At 36.3% G+C, this 16,314-nt stretch overlaps 1 protein-coding gene across 13 annotated transcripts in view; it reads right to left on the minus strand.

Moving 5' to 3' along the window:
- Nucleotides 1–2,658: 2,658 nt before the first annotated feature.
- The window catches only part of ZNF804B (zinc finger protein 804B), a 517,429-nt gene continuing 503,773 nt past the window's right edge, over nt 2,659–16,314 (minus strand). For all 13 annotated transcript variants that reach the window (XM_086396255.1, XM_086396251.1, XM_086396254.1 and 10 more), the window contains 2 exons: nt 14,175–14,305; nt 2,659–6,365 (listed from right to left, as the gene is read on the minus strand). In XM_086396255.1, the coding sequence (XP_086252381.1) occupies nt 2,705–6,365; nt 14,175–14,305 (3,792 nt within the window). In that variant the 3' untranslated portion in view covers nt 2,659–2,704. The remainder of the gene's footprint in view (nt 6,366–14,174; nt 14,306–16,314) is intronic.

Below are 16,314 nucleotides of genomic sequence, written 5' to 3' on the forward strand. Positions count from 1 at the left end.
TACACAGAGGAACTGTACAAAAAAGATCTTCACAACCCAGAAATAATTTTCTCTGTATGTCCCAAACTTCCTCTCCATGTTGGTTCTACAATTTCCACTTTAAATAACGTGTCTCCTTAATAAGGAAAGCAAAACAAAATCAGATTGAAGTGACATTATTATTATTAGATCATCTCTTCATTCATCAAAATTAAAAAAGCAATTTGTTTTGATTTTCCCAATATTTGGGTTACCTAAGTGGTTTTAACTTGGTCTCTCTGTTCATTTTTGATTTATGGCTATTGTCTTACTGTTTATGAATGTACAAGAATTTTTCTGTTACTCTGAATGTTTTTCTTATTCTGTTTATACTGGGATGTTTAAAGGACTACATTTTTCTTTTCATTGAAATCTTTTGTAATGGTAGATTTGCTCATGTTATGCTACAACTTTTATAATTTCCTACCCAGAGTACAAGTTATCTTTTATTTAGATTGCAAGGTCTGTCTTCTCACCGTCCAAGAGAGTAAGTATATCCAATGAACATTTTCATCATTGATAGTATAAGATAGTCATTTCCATGCCATCAATTCTTATCAGTCTACCCTTGGTAGTCAAAATTAAGTGCCCAAGTAGAAGTTCCCTGTTTTAACCTTCTGAGATATTAAACTGTCACCAAGACAATTATAAATATTAATCAGGTGCTGTTTTTTTCATGATAAGTCTCCTGGTGAGTTCCTGTAATTCTGTCTTGGCTCTATGTCAACTTCATAATGTTTTAGGAAACAGTCATTCACTTTAGTTTTCCTTTTATGTGTTGGGTCATTTGTCATCTATTTTTTAAAAAATCATTTATGTTTATCAAAGGTCTTTCATAATAACTTTTATGGAGTTCCACACAAGTATAGAATTTTTTGCTATTTGATGATTTTTTTTCCATTTTTTTCTATTTCTTTTAGATAAAATAGGATTTTTCACTGCCATACTCCAGTCAAAACTTCCATCCCACAAGTTTCTGGTGGTATCTAGGAAACTATGTCACTTCTTTATGCTAAAATTTTTTATTCAATTTATTCTCTATCTCTCCCTTACCAGCATCAATTGTTAGCAAGTGTTAAGGACTTAATCCTTCAACTTCATTTTTCCTCATCTGTACAGAGGAATGATAATATTGATCTCAAAATACATTTATGAAGATTAAATGAGATAATGAGGCTCTAGTGCTCAGCCTGACTCTCTTGATACACAGGAGAGTTTCTGTAAGGACAGCTCTCTTACCTGTGAAGCCAAGGCTGAGTAAGCCATCATTCTCATGTTTTAGTGATAGAGGAGTTTGCATCATCATACACACTGTGGTGATGGCTGATTACCTTCAGTTTTGTTTAATTTGAATCGCTCTGAAACCTGTGCTTGTGGGAGCTGTGTAGTCACACAAGTTTTCTATGCTTTTAAGAATATAAAACAATGAACTGAAGGGCCAGTCAGAAATATAGATGCAAGAAATGCAAATTCTGTGGGTCAGAAAGTATTTTGAATGAATGTTTAAAACTGTTTGCAAAATTACAGGAATGGTGATTTTATTCATAATTCACTGTATTTTATTAGTTTCTAATAAAATTGAACAAAACACACCAAATACTTTAAAGTTTTCTCAATAAATATCAGGTAAAACTTTTGACATTGTCAAACCTTTACCTCTGTATGTAATTGATATACATATGTTGGCTGAACACAGATTTCTGAGAATAAAGAAAACTTAATATTTTAATCCCAATAATATTTGAAAGTTTGACCAATGTATTAAAATATTATTCATAGTATATTTTAGTTTTATTTTGCATGATCAAATACTAAAGATTGCAAATATGTGTTTTCTTATACAAAAATTAAATATTCTTAACTTCAGATATTGGTGATTCTTACAATTACAAAATTCTCTTAACATAGAAGTGTGTAAAATGAAGATAACTCAATTTTCCACATAAACTCAGCCATACAATGTGGATAAGATTGTTTTGCATTGAAGAGTAATTTTTAATTTGAATTAGTTAGAAAATTTCTTGCCATCTCTCATTTCTTATGAAAATATAGTTTATATTGGTTGAAACAGATTACACTGATTGAAAGCTTAGTAAATAGTGAACCATAGGAACTATTTTTACCACATAATTAGTTTGTTTCACTGACCTTCTATTATTACCTGATGAATAAAAACAAATGTGCATTCATTCATTCATTCACTCACTCGTTCAATGAACACCTAGAAGATAGAGTATTATGTTCCATTTAATTTTTTTCATATTAATATGCCTAAATTTTTTGTTTTTTTACATTACATGAGAACTCATCCAAAAATACTCCTCTGCCTTTCTATCAAATTACTTTGCTGCTGCTGCTGCTGCTCCTAAGTCGCTTCAGTCGTGTCTGACTCTGTGCGACTCCATAGATGGCAGCCCACCAGGCTCCTCTGTCCCTGGGATTCTCCAGGCAAGAGTACCATTGCCTTCTCCGTCAAATGACTTTAAATTTGTCTAATTAATTTCAGCAAATTAAGAGATTCTTAAAATGCTTCTATTACAATATTGGCAATTCAGTTTACATTTCTATATTGGTCACATTTTGCATTGGGGTACCACTCTTTTAAATATAATAATAATCAGACCACTTTAAATACATCACTTTGTAGGTACTGACAATTTGTTTTATTTATCCAGAAGAAGGGCTTTTAGTTCAAGCGAGCTGACACATTTAAGGCCTCTTTCACTCCATTTAATGGTTGCATCTGACTGGAGCAAGAATGATGGCAAAGATCTTGACCTTGAAACACTGGTTGAATTAGAGGATTCAAGTGGATGATAGAAGTTGTAGCTGGGTTGAAGTGAGGGCCAAACAAGGTGGGGATAAATGCTGCAGGGGGCAAGGGCTGAAATGTTATGTGAGATGGGTGGAAGGGAGCAGTGGTGACTAAATGCAGGGGATGACCTGCTAAGAAAGTGGGGTGTGCAGGGATGATGGTTGGGGTCAAAGGTGAAAATGTGAATGGATTAAAACGTGGCTGGGAAAGAGGATGTAGATGAGCTATAGGAAGATGACTGCTATGGGCATTTATGGAAGCAGAAACAATATGCTGCAGGAATGTGTGGTGGATGGTGGTTATAGAAGCCTGCTGGTGACCTGGAACTGTCTGTACAGTGGAGGCCGAAGAAAAAGCGGTGGGCCCTGCAGCAGGCAAAACTCGAAGATGCTTTGATAGGAGCTGTTTCTGCATATGCTGCTGGGCTTGTAGCTGTAGGAGCTTATATTTATCTATTTCATCAGGAGAATATGTTATAGGCTGTTGAATTAATGGAGGAGAGAGAGATTTATGACACACTTCTAAGTCATCTGCTACTTTGTCATGCTTCTGCATAGTTCTGTCATAGTAAGAGTTTATATTCCCCTCTATCTGATTCATTTGCATGCTTCCATCCTGTAAGTCTAGATTCATATCGTTCTCTTTGGTCTCCATTGAATCAGTAATACCACTATATCTGTTAGATGGAAAAGCACCAGGGAAACCATTTGGTACTGGGTCATAGCTTTGAATAGAAGGTTGGACTTCATTAATTAATGATTTTGGTTGTTCTTTTGTTGTTGGGTTCTTTTTCATGTTTGGTGAGTGAGATTCTGCTACTACATGAATTATACCTTTAGAAAAATGATTATCACAATCAGTGCCCACTAAAACAGTAAAATCATTTGTTGGGGAAATTTTGACTTTGTTTTTATCAATAGTTCTTTGCATCGCACTGCCTTTATCCTTTCTTCTTCTGCCTTTGTTTGGTGTTTTTTCAGGCAAAGGCAATGAAGGTCTGTTACAGCCTGGTGGCGTAAATGGAATTACACATTGGATTTGTGAAAGAGTCTCTGATTCATTTTTACAGCTGTTTGATGAGATCTCAAACTGAATTGATTGTTCCTGACATTTCTTGGCTTGTACTCTTTCTAAAAGGCTTTTGGCTGTCAGGGAGGTCCTCTCTCCTTCTATAGGGTTCAACTCTGTGGTATCTGAAGGACTTCTTGAACAGTTCCTTAGAAGGTAGCTGATATTCCCAGAGTTACATTGCATGGGTTTTACTTTTCCCAGATCACAAATATGAGGGCTGTCCAAAGACTGTTGATTCATTTTACTTTTATTTAAGTAATACATTTTCTCTCTTGAGTGAGAGCCCAATCTGCTGTGCTGAGGTCCCTGGCAATTAGGTGGATTTTCACTGTTTCCAGCACAAAAAACCTGTGAGCTAAAATCACACTGGGTGATTCTTTTGGATTTTTGCCCTGAAAATTGTTGATTTTTGCCCAGTTTATGTTTTTCTCTGCAATAACCATAAGCATGTTTTGAATACTTTTCGTTTTTAATTGATTCCCACAATTTGCAGCTCCTGCCTCTCTCGGTTTCAGACTGTGGGCAGTCACTCTTTGCTAGCTCCTCAGACAAGCAGAAACAGCTGTGCTTTCGGCGTTTCCGTTTGTGTCTTTCAACTGAGTTATGCTCTCGCTTGCAAAAGTAGAGCAAATTACCTCTATCATGTCCACTGGACCCATAATTGGAATGAGAACTTCTCAAGCTGGATGTACTGACATGGGATGTGTCTGAAGGGCTAGAACATCTATTCAGAGACACCTTCGGAGAACTTATCTTGTAACTTGCTCTTCCACATCCAGAAACCCCGCTGGTCGTACTGATGTAGTTACTATTCAAAATTACACTGAAATCCTTCCCATGGTCACTGTGATCCCTTATTGTGTAAGGACTAGACTTCCAGGTGAACTGATTCACTTCTTCAACATCCAGATGAGGATCACAAGAAATCAGTTTATGTTTTTTCGTCCTAGAGGTGCAAGGAGAAAAAGATAGGCCCTTATTTGCATCATTTAAAATTACCCTTTGACAGCTTTGCCAATGGGCCCTTGAAGGTTCTTGAAGTTCATTACCACCATTTTTATTGTTTCCTACACAATTCTTTAGAGAGATATCAAGGTAAGCAGGCACTTCAGGATTTTTCATTTCCAAATCGCTTGCACTAAAATTGCGTTCACTCATACTGGACTCAGAATTGTTGCCGCCCAAATTATATTTCCTCTGGAAATTTTCCCAATCTGGATTAGCTATCTTCATCTTTGGTTTCAGAGACCGATTATCTTCTTGGATCAATTTTTGTTGGTCTTTAATTAAACCTGAGACTTGATTCTCCATTGTAGTCTTCATTTCTGAGGCCTCTTTCTGCAATTCTGTTTTTAAATCCTCTGGATCACGGCCATCCTTTGTGTTTCGAGAAAGCTTAAAATCAAAATATAATGGGTTGCAGCCATAAGAGATACAGGGCTCTGTTTTTGTAAAGAGAAGAAGTTCTGTTGGCCATTGGAGAGTGGTATGGCCATCCTTGCTTTTTACGTGGAGAAAAGGCAATGCTTTGGACTTCACATCATGGGGATATGCTTCTCTTATAAAACTTTGTGCATTTCTGCTAACTCTTTCTGTTTTATCTAATGATTTTTCTCTCTTCTGTTTTCTGGAGTTGGGATTCAGATGAACTGAACTGTTTTGTTCGCTTGGCTCTATTGATGAAATCTCACCCAGACATCCAAACACCCTGGCATCACTATGCTTGTAAATGTTTGTTGGGCTAGAGGAAACATTGGCTTGGCATGAGTGACTAATGTGGTTTTCTGAAGTGTTCTTCAATGTATTTCTGGTTTCCTTTGCTCTGCTTGAAGGAGTAAAATCCACATCTGAAAGATGAATGTTAGATTTACTGAATGAAGCATGAATGCCAATCGAATTTTCCAGCATTTCATCAACAAAGTCATTCTTGTCTTGCAAAATTTGAGAGTTTATGGGGAGGGTATTGTGTAAAATACTTTCCAGATGGTTTGATGAGATGTTTATATCTTTTTCCTTAGTGAGATGTGTATCTTCATTTGCAAACCTGCAACACATGCATTTCTCTGCAGATTTTGTCTTATAGATGGGTGACTTGTTACAATCGTGGGTTTCTTCTGTGTTCTCACTGAAAACTGATGCTGAAGATTCTAATTTTAGATGCACTTTTTTGGAAAAAGAAAATGACACTCCCGTCCTTTGATTTGCATTGCTGAGATCTGAGGATGTTTGTGGTACCCTATTTCCAAACAAACGACGTCGGTCTGTTTGCAACTGGTGTCGATTTGCTGTGGTGGACCGCTGCTTATCGGCAACGCTTCTGGAGAGATTTTTTCCTTTAAGGAGAAGAGCATTCTTCATGCATGATACCTTTCTGCCATTCTTAACTGGGAAAATTCCTTGCTGAAGTTGTTTTTCTATAGGTACTTTGGAGGCTTTGTATGCTGGTCCATTTTCAGAAACACTGCAAATAAAACAAATATTTAAATGATTAAGACATCAGATTTGAAATCTTATCTATATATGAACATTCATAGTGTATGATGATGGGTTCTGATACTATTTTTGAACTACATCTATTGCAGTATAACAATTTCACTGCATTTATGTAACTTAGTATCTCTATGTCTTATAGTAGCTATTTCTAAAATGCTTTGCTTAAGTCAGTTTTTTTGAAATTAGCAAAAAGCAATAGCAAGTGAATATCTTATGCTAGTGCTGCTAAAGAGAATAAAGCATTGTATTTACATCACAATATGTCCCCCAGAGACTACTAATTCTTTGGAATATAGATTTAACCTTATTTTGCAAAGAGTTTTCCAGTCAGTGCCTTCACCTAAACAGGAAAAAAAATGGAACTGAAAGTCACTCACAAAGCATAAACATATCTCTTTTATTCACTTTTTTAGTTTAAAGTTCAGTTCAGTTCAGTTCATTTGCTCAGTCATGTTTGACTCTGCGACCCCATGGATTGCAACAGGCCAGGCTTCCCTGTTCATCACCAACTCCCAGAGCTTCTCAAACTCATGTTCATTGAGTTGGTGATGCCAAGTTCAAGCACTATATAATTTTTGTTTCCTCAGTCTTAAAATCCCTTCATGTTTGTTTTCTTACAAAACAGGGTGATTAGTTCTGTCTTTATGACTTGTCACTAATTTGATCAATTATAAGAAAGTAACACACATTTTTACATGCCACCTCAATGTCTTCAATTAGTCTAAAACCCTTTTTTTAGCTTCTTACTCATCATAATATTTTCCTTGTAACTTTTTTGCATATATATGTTTTATCTTTTGACAGATTTTTAAAGATTATTTTTTTGAGCTTGACTAGCAATTCAGTCAGAAACTGGAAAGGGTGATACATAAAATAGATGAAACTCTTTAGATTGGAAGGCCCAGGGGGATGGTATGGGGAGGTTGGGAGGGAGGAGGGTTCAGGATGGGGAGCATGTGATTTTTTTTTAAAAAATAAAATTAAAAAAAAAAAAATTTTCTCTAATGTTCTGTGAAACATCTACTACAAAACAAATCTTATTGCAAGGGAAACAATACAAATTGCATAATTGTGAGCTGGCTTTGTTTTCCTTTTTCTTGCTTTGAGCTGACTTGCTTTCAGCTGCTTTGCTTGTTGGTTTTGAGCTGGCTTTCTTTTCCTTTTTTATTTCCCTCCACATTTTTGGACATGCTTTGTTGGCTTTTTCCTATTTTAGATTTTTACTTCATTTTTATACAGTCATTTATTGCATGCACAAATAGTACTAAAATAACAGATATCTTTTTCACATGTAGCATAACTTCTAATGGGGAGGAGTCCTTTCCTAGCCTTTGTTCTGACAAATTCTTTCTTTTTGTTTTTACTTAACTATTTGATCAACTGCCATAGAACTCTGGTGTCCTGATATTCTTTGTGTTCACCAAATTTCATTGCTTTCCTTCACTGTCTTTATATGTTTAATATTACAGAAACATATTTAATTAGCCTACTTTTATTCATATTGAAACAAATCCACTTATGTATTTGCATGATTTTATAAACTTTCCTTTTTCTGTATACATAATATATTTTTATACTGATTTCAAACAATGAACTATGTATTATACATAATTTACATATATATATTTTATTATATATACATCGGAGAAGGCAATGGCACCCTACTCCAGTACTCTTGCCTGGAAAATCCCATGGATGGAAGAGCCTGGTAGGCTGCAGTCCATGGGGCCGCTAGGAGTCGGACACGACTGAGTGACTTCACTTTCACTTTTCACTTTCATACATTGGAGAAGGAAATGGCAACCCACTCCAGTGTTCTTGCCTGGAGAATCCCAGGGACGGGGGAGCCTGATGGGCTGCTATCTCTGGGGTCACACAGAGTCGGACACGACTGAAGCGACTTAGCAGCAGCAGCATACATATACATATATGTGGCTTCCCTGATAGCTCAGTTGGTAAAGAATCCACCTGCAATGCAGGATACCCCAGTTTGATTCCTAGGTTGGGAAGATTCGCTGGAGAAGGGCTAGGCTACCCACTCCAGTATTCTTGGGCTTCCCTGGTGGCTCAGCTGGTAAAGAATCTGCCTGCAATGCAGGAGACTTGGGTTTGATCCCTGGGTTGGGAAGATCCCCTGGAGAAGGGAAAGGTTAGCCACTCCAGCATTCTGTCTGGAGAATTCCATGGGCTACAGTCCATGGGGTCACAAAGAGTTGGACACGACTGAGCAACTTTCACTTTCACACTCACACATACATATCAGTTCAGTTCAGTCGCTCAGTCGTGTCTGACTCTTTGAGACTCCAGGAATCCCAGCACGCCAGGCCTCCCTGTCCATCACCAACTCCTGGAGTTCACCCAAACTCATGTCCATCGAGTTGGTGATGTCATCCAGCCATCTCATCCTCCGTCGTCCCCTTCTCCTCCTGCCCCCAATCCCTCCCAGCATCCGAGTCTTTTCCAATGAGTCAACTCTTCACATGAGGTGGCCAAAGTATTGGAGTTTCAGCTTTAGCATCAGTCCTTCCAATGAACACCCAGGACTGATCTCCTTTAGGATGGACTGGTTGGATCTCCTTGCAACACCACACTTCAAAAGTATCAATTCTTCAGCACTCAGATTTCTTCACAGTCCAACTCTCACATCCATACATGACCATTGGAAAAACCATAGTCTTGACTAGACGGACCTTTGTTGGCAAAGTAATGTCTCTGCTTTTGAATATGCTATCTAGGTTGGTCATAACTTTCCTTCCAAGGAGTAAGCGTCTTTTAATTTCATGGCTGCAATCACCATCTGCAGTGATTTTGGAGCCCAGAAAAATAAAGTCTGACACTGTTTCCACTGTTTCCCCATCTATTTGCCATGAAGTGATGGGACCAGATGCCATGATCTTCGTTTTCTGAATGTTGAGCTTTAAGCCAACTTTTTCACTCTCCACTTTCACTTTCATCAAGAGGGTCTTTAGTTCCTCTTCATTTTCTGCCATAAGGGTGGTGTCATCTGCATATCTGAGGTTATTGATATTTATCCTGGCAATCTTGATTCCAGCTTGTGTTCTTCCAGCCCAGCGTTTCTCATGATGTACTCTGCATATAAGTTAAATAAGCAGGGTGACAATATACAGCCTTGATGTACACCTTTTCCTATTTGAAACCAGTCTGTTGTTCCATGTCCAGTTCTAACTGTTGCTTCTGACCTGCATACAGATTTCTCAAGAGGAAGGTCAGGTGGTTGGTATTCCCATCTCTTATAGAATTTTCCGCAGTTTATTGTAATGCACACAGTCAAAGGCTTTGGCATAGTCAATAAAGCAGAAATAGATGTTTTTCTGGAACTCTCTTGCTTTTTTCCATGATCCAGCGGATGTTGGCAATTTGATCTCTGGTTCCTCTGCCTTTTCTAAAACCAGCTTGAACACTGGAAGTTCATGGTTCATGTATTGCTGAAGCCTGGCTTGGAGAATTTTGAGCATTACTTTACTAGAGTGTGAGATGAGTGCAATTATTCGGTAGTTTGAGCATTCTTTGGCATTGCCTTTCTTTGGGATTGGAATGAAAACTGACCTTTTCCAGTCCTGTGGCCACTGCTGAGTTTTCCAAATTTGCTGGCATGTTGAGTGCAGCACTTTCACAGCATCATCTTTCAGGATTTGAAATAGCTCTACTGGAATTCCCACCTCCACTAGCTTTGTTTGTAGTGATGCATTCTAAGGCCAACTTGACTTCACATTCCAGGATGTCTGGCTCTAGGTCAGTGATCACACCATCGTGATTATCTGGGTCATGAAGCTGGTTTTTGTACAGTTCGTCTGTGTATTCTTTCCACCTCTTTTTAATATCTTCTGCTTCTGTTAGATCTATACCATTTGTGTCCTTTATCGAGTCCATCTTTGCATGAAATGTTCCCTTGGTATCTGTAATTTTTCTGAAGAGATCTCTATTCTTTCCCATTCTTTTGTTTTATGTATATGTATTTTGGTATACTTAATACATACAAATAATTATGTGTATATCTCACTTTACCAAGCTATAGTTACAAACTGATTTCTTTTGGTTAATTTTTGCCAGCATTTCTGGGAACTTTCAATTCAACTTCTTCAGCTTAGATACATTTTCTTCTCTGATTTATCTGATTATTGCCCTTCCCTGTCCTAGTATCTTATTCTAGAATTTATACATTAAATTTATTTGCTCTCATGATATGCTTGGGTCTCTTTACTTATATTAATACTCTAGTTGTTTTAGTCTCTTGTTCAGAAAAAGAATTTGTTTTTAATTTCTATTTTATGGATTCAATATTTTTCAATGTCCAATCTGTTGTTTATTATATCCATATGGATTTTGTTTTACAAACAATAAATTTAGTCACCAGTTAATAATTTCAGATGGCTCTTTTTCCATGAATTAATAATGCCTGAAACTTTAGAGTTGTATTCTTGAATATTGTAGAAAACTAAATTTGGAAAAATTTTAAAGTGTCTGCTCCTTACTCCTTTAAAGTGTAACTATTTCATAACGAAAACTTTTCTCTTATTCATCACATTGATCTCCTTTCTTGAATTATTCCATTATGATCTAGATACTGAACTATTTTTTATATTCTCTTTTTCCTTAATAATGGTTTTGCTTATTATTCTGGCACTGTTTTGTGCATTTTCTTTCTTTACTTTATGTTAGTCTAAATATTCTTTTCTATATTGCTGTTTCAGTTCACCATTTATCTTTCTAATATGGGTAAAAGCTTCTTCCTTTTGTAGTATTCCAAATATGTTTAAACTTCTTTGCTCTTATATGTTACATTCTGCTCTTCTTGTCCTTATTCTGTTCTCACTTTACAATTCAATATACATTTATGATTATATTTTCACAATGTTAACATGTCATCCTTATTATTCATATCTATATCTTATATTTATGCTTTAAACTTTTTATCTCATTGTTTTATAAAATTTAATTTCCTATACCTTAAATCTAATTTATTTTTATTATTTTTGAAGACTCTAGTTTTCTATCTCTGTGATATTTTAAACTTTATTATTTTAATTCAAGTTTATGCCTTGTGACATAATTAAAAGCTTAATCTTTGCTGTCATCCTCCCATTTACAATTTCACTCTCTCCTCTAGAATAATTTTTAGTTTATTTCTGTATTTTTACCTAATTATTTTTATTTATAACTTTGAAATGACATTAGTTACCCTTTAGTTCTTATTAATGGATTGTCCATTTCACTTGGTAACTCAACACATGCATAATTTAATTCTCTCCTGGGCAAAAAGTACACTTTTCAAATAGGAAGCAAAGCATATCAAAATAACATGATTTCTTTAAGTGATGTAATTTCCTAATGTTCCACATTATCCGGCTCTTATATAAAGAATGTCATACTCTCAGAAGCATGGTCACAACTTTTAAAACTTGAAAAAAAAAATCCATATCAAGATGCATTAGACTTATACATAGTAGAAATTTATGAACAGAGTGAATCTCCTTCCTCTCCCAATAAGAGAATTAGTTTTACTGAAGAATCATGTTGTGTTGATCTACCGAAGAGGTCGCTAAGGTTGACTGCCCTTTATAAGATTCATTAACAATTTTCTGCCATCATTTCTTTTAATTAATCTTATTCAAATATTCTTACTACCTGTAAATTCACCTCTCATCTCCATAGGGTCATGGAAGAATTCTATTATCTATGTCATCTTACTCAGAAGCCCTCATTATGAGAACAAAGGACAAAGAAGGGTTATCCGAGGAGAAGTAACACAGATGACGTTTTTCCCTTGTCAATTCCGTTGCCAAAATGAAAATATTTAATAATGCTATGAACAGACCTCCCTTAGAGCAAGCGGCTACTAATCTGAGAGAACAGTTGTCTGGAGGGCAGATGGTGGGTAATAGAAAAAAAAAAAAGAAGTAATTTTCCTAGTTCCAAGTTCTGGAAATTAGGAACAAGTATCTGGGAAGTTGAATACCTATCATTTCCTAACAATATGATCAGGTTGGGACCCAGAGAGCCTAACTACTCTATGGAAGAAAATGCCTAGTTTTGTTTTCATTTAGTTATTAAGATTTCCAAAGGCAGATCAACCCCAATAGAGTTTATCACTTATTTTAATTTTCAAGACACTTCCTAGATAACTCTGTATACTTAGAACTTTTAAATAAAAGCATCATCACCATCATTGTCCTCACCATCAAGGCTCCTCTGATCCTTTGTCTACCTCTTCCAAAAGAAAATAAGGAATGAGTGAGGAGAAATGTAGAAATGTGACAACTTTCATAATAACAAAGGAATCAAAATTCTGTATATTAAGACTACTAGGATTTCTTTTTTGTTGTGTGACTTTAAAGAACCTACCTAAAGGGTCTGTCTACAGTGAGACTCGCCCTGCTTTTATAATTTGACTTTTTGTATTTCATAATTAATCACTCAGGAATTAACACATTCCCTCAATTATCTCCTGAATACGATCCTAATGACCATTAGACCTTTCCTTCTAAGCCCTGCTTTGACAAGATATACTGTCTGATATCTTACTGGCAATGTGTTTGATCTCTATTGTGTTGACAAGTAATAAGTTCAGTACCAGTTATGTGTCCTGTTTCTGTGATCGCATGTGCCCTAAAATCATGCATTTTTGTATTAACCTCACCTCTAGACACATGGTCTTCTAACCTTTATTATTTTTTTTCTTTATACTAAATTTCTCACTTATTTTTTCATATTACCTTTTTATATCTTTATAAGCAAATTAAAATATTCTAGTGACAAAAATACTTGAGAACTTGCAAGGTGAATGCTAACTGAAACAATTCAAAGTTGATCTTAAAAAATATTTTCTTAAAGTAAATATGAAATCTAATATTTTATGCTACTATAATTGAGTCATTCACTCCCAAGCTTACTGTATATTGTTTCTCATTTAAACAATAGGAGTTTAAATTTTGGCACAGAACTACAAATGTCACAATTCACCAGCTTGCTGTCAGCTACATTAATTAGCTACATTAGTGTTCTACATTATGATTCATATGAACACAAATCACAATCTGCAAATGTAATTGAGCTCCAGGTAACAATCTCCTTACTACAAAACATTCAGGAGTTCCGAGCTCATGTAAAACTGCTATTTTTCAGCTACAAGAATGTATCAGTGTAATACTTGTTACAATTATCAATTTAAATGGCACCATGTGGTAAATTTAACTGCATTAATTACATCTTGTTTGTCATACAGAGGATAGTGCCATTTATTCTAGTTTCAGGTGTGTACAGAGGAATGTACAGATTTATTTCCTCTCCCAGAAGATGCATTGTTACTTATGATTTTTTAAAAATTAACATTATAAGACAAAATAACTGTGAAGCACCATAGAGATACATAAGATACATATAAATCACCTGGATACAATAAATGCCTGTATATTAGAATCATTCTTGGGTCGTTTCGTTAAAGAACACATTAACAATATTAGACAAGAAAAAACTCAGATGTCAAACTCATTAATTTATAACGCTTTAGCTATTAGGAATATGTACCTTCAGATGTATCTTTGATTAATTATATTTGTTTACAATGTTTAGAGAACCAAAAAAATATATCATTGAAATTTTCTGAGAAGCTGAAGAGGGTTTTGAACAACCTGCTGCTGCTGCTAAGTCACTTCAGTCGTGTCCGACTCTGTGCAACCCCATAGATGGCAGCCCACCAGGCTCCTCCGTCCCTGGGATTCTCCAGGCAAGAACAACCTGAGGCACCTTGAATTCTTACCATTCAGACTGTTGCCTTAACTCAGCCAGCTGATGAAGTCGCTTAAGTGCTTTTTCTTGTTTCTTTTCATCTTTCCATGACTTGGAAGCTACATTTCGAGCAAATTCACGTTGCTTTAATTCTTTCAGTCTCTGTGGACAAAGAAGCAAAACAGAAAGGACGCTATGAATAAGTAATATATCTTTTTTCCATCCAAAAGCTTCATTATTAAACTCGGTCCAGGATACAGAGGTGACTTTCTGGATAGGGAAGCACCTTTTCCATCAATTCTCTTCTCTGCTCCAAAATCAATTAAGTTGTCAACTGGGATATTTATCAAAGCTTGTCACAATCACTACAGAATTGTACTGCAAAGCTGGACCCCAGTCTTTACCAGGACCACCCTGGGTATGTAATTGCAATCATCTCTGTGCCTGTGAAAACATAAATGGAGGATACTGTGCAGTATATGAATGGGTATAAAGGGAGAGAAAGTTATGCAATGCACTTTCCTCCATGCAATGTCACCAGCTCTCTGGCTTATAAAACATAAATACTCTTATTCCTGAAAATTGACATAATGAAATACACTGGGTAAAATGAGTTTATTTCAGTAAAGAAATATGTTATTGTGTAAGATTTAGTTCAAAGCTCTAAATGCAATTCTTAATTCATTTTTTTCTCTCATGGAGATATTTATCCAACTCTGATTTCTTTTTTTTTTTTTTGTCATAAATATATCATTTTATTTCTCACTATGTTCTTTTTTTTTAATTTAAATTTATTTATTTTAATTGGAGGATAATTACTTTACAATATTGTATTGGTTTTGCCATACATCAACATGAATCCACCATGGGTGTACACGTGTTCCCCATCCTGAACACCCCTCCCATCTCCCTCCCTGTACCATCCCTCTGGGTCATCCCAGTGCACCAGCCCTGAGCATCCTGTATCCTGCATCCTGCATAGAACCTGGACTGGCGATTCATTTCTTATATGATATTATACATGTTTCAATGCCATTCTCCCAAATCATCCCACCCTCTCCCTCTCCCACAGAGTCCAAAAGACTGTTCTATACATCTGTGTCTCTTATGCTATATCGCATACAGGGTTATCGTTACCGTTTTACTAAATTCCATATATATGCGTTAGTGTACTGTACTGGTGTTTTTCTTTCTGGCTTACTTCACTCTGTATAATAGGCTCCAGTTTCATCCACCTCATTAGAACTGATTCAAATGTATTCTTTTTAATGGCTGAGTAATACTCCATTGTGTATATGTACCACAGCTTTCTTATCCATTCATCTGCTGATGGACATCTAAGTTGCTTCCATGTCCTGGCTATTACAAACAGCACTGCGACAAACATTGGGGTACACGTGTCTCTTTCAATTCTGGTTTCCTCGGTGTGTATGCCCAGCAGTGGGACTGCTGGGTCATAAGGCAGTTCTATGTCCAGTTTTTTAAGGAATCTCCACACTGTTCTCCATAGTGGCTGTGCTAGTTTGCATTCCCACCAACAGTGTAAGAGGGTTCCGTTTTCTCCACACGCTCTCAGTATTTATTGCTTGTAGACTTTTGGATAGCAGCCATTCTGACTGGCATGAAATGGTACCTCATTGTGGTTTTGATTTACATTTCTGTATTGTAACCAGGAGGACAAGAATGGGTCAGGGATGTAAATTCAGGATAGAGGTTTGGCCTACAACTTCTTTTAATTAATCTTGTCTCTAAAACAATTGGCTTATGTGAAGACTGGATGCTACTCATTACCTGTTTGGATCACTACTTCAGAATATGCCATTGTGCTTAGCCGCTCAGTTGTGTCCAACTCTTTGCAACCCCATGGACTATATCCTGCTAGGCTCCTCTGTCCATGGGGATTCTCCAGGCAAGAATACTGCAGTGGGTTGACATGCCCTCCTCCAGGGGATCTTCCCAACCCAGGGATTGAACCCAGATCTCCCACACTGCAGGCAGATTCTTTTACCACATGAGCCACCAGGAAAGCCTAATGATAATGAACAAATTGAGATACAGACACAATCAAATGAGCATCTTGAAGTTTGGGGCTTAATCCTGATTTAAGAGTATATTTGAAGAGTAGTCCTCTTAACCCATATAAAATGATTTTAAACCACCTGAAATCTGTG

This window comes from Bos grunniens, chromosome 4 (assembly GCF_055505025.1).
Source record: "Bos grunniens cultivar Pamir isolate PY7600 chromosome 4, Bosgru_T2T1.0, whole genome shotgun sequence".
Lineage (NCBI taxonomy): Eukaryota > Metazoa > Chordata > Mammalia > Artiodactyla > Bovidae > Bos > Bos grunniens.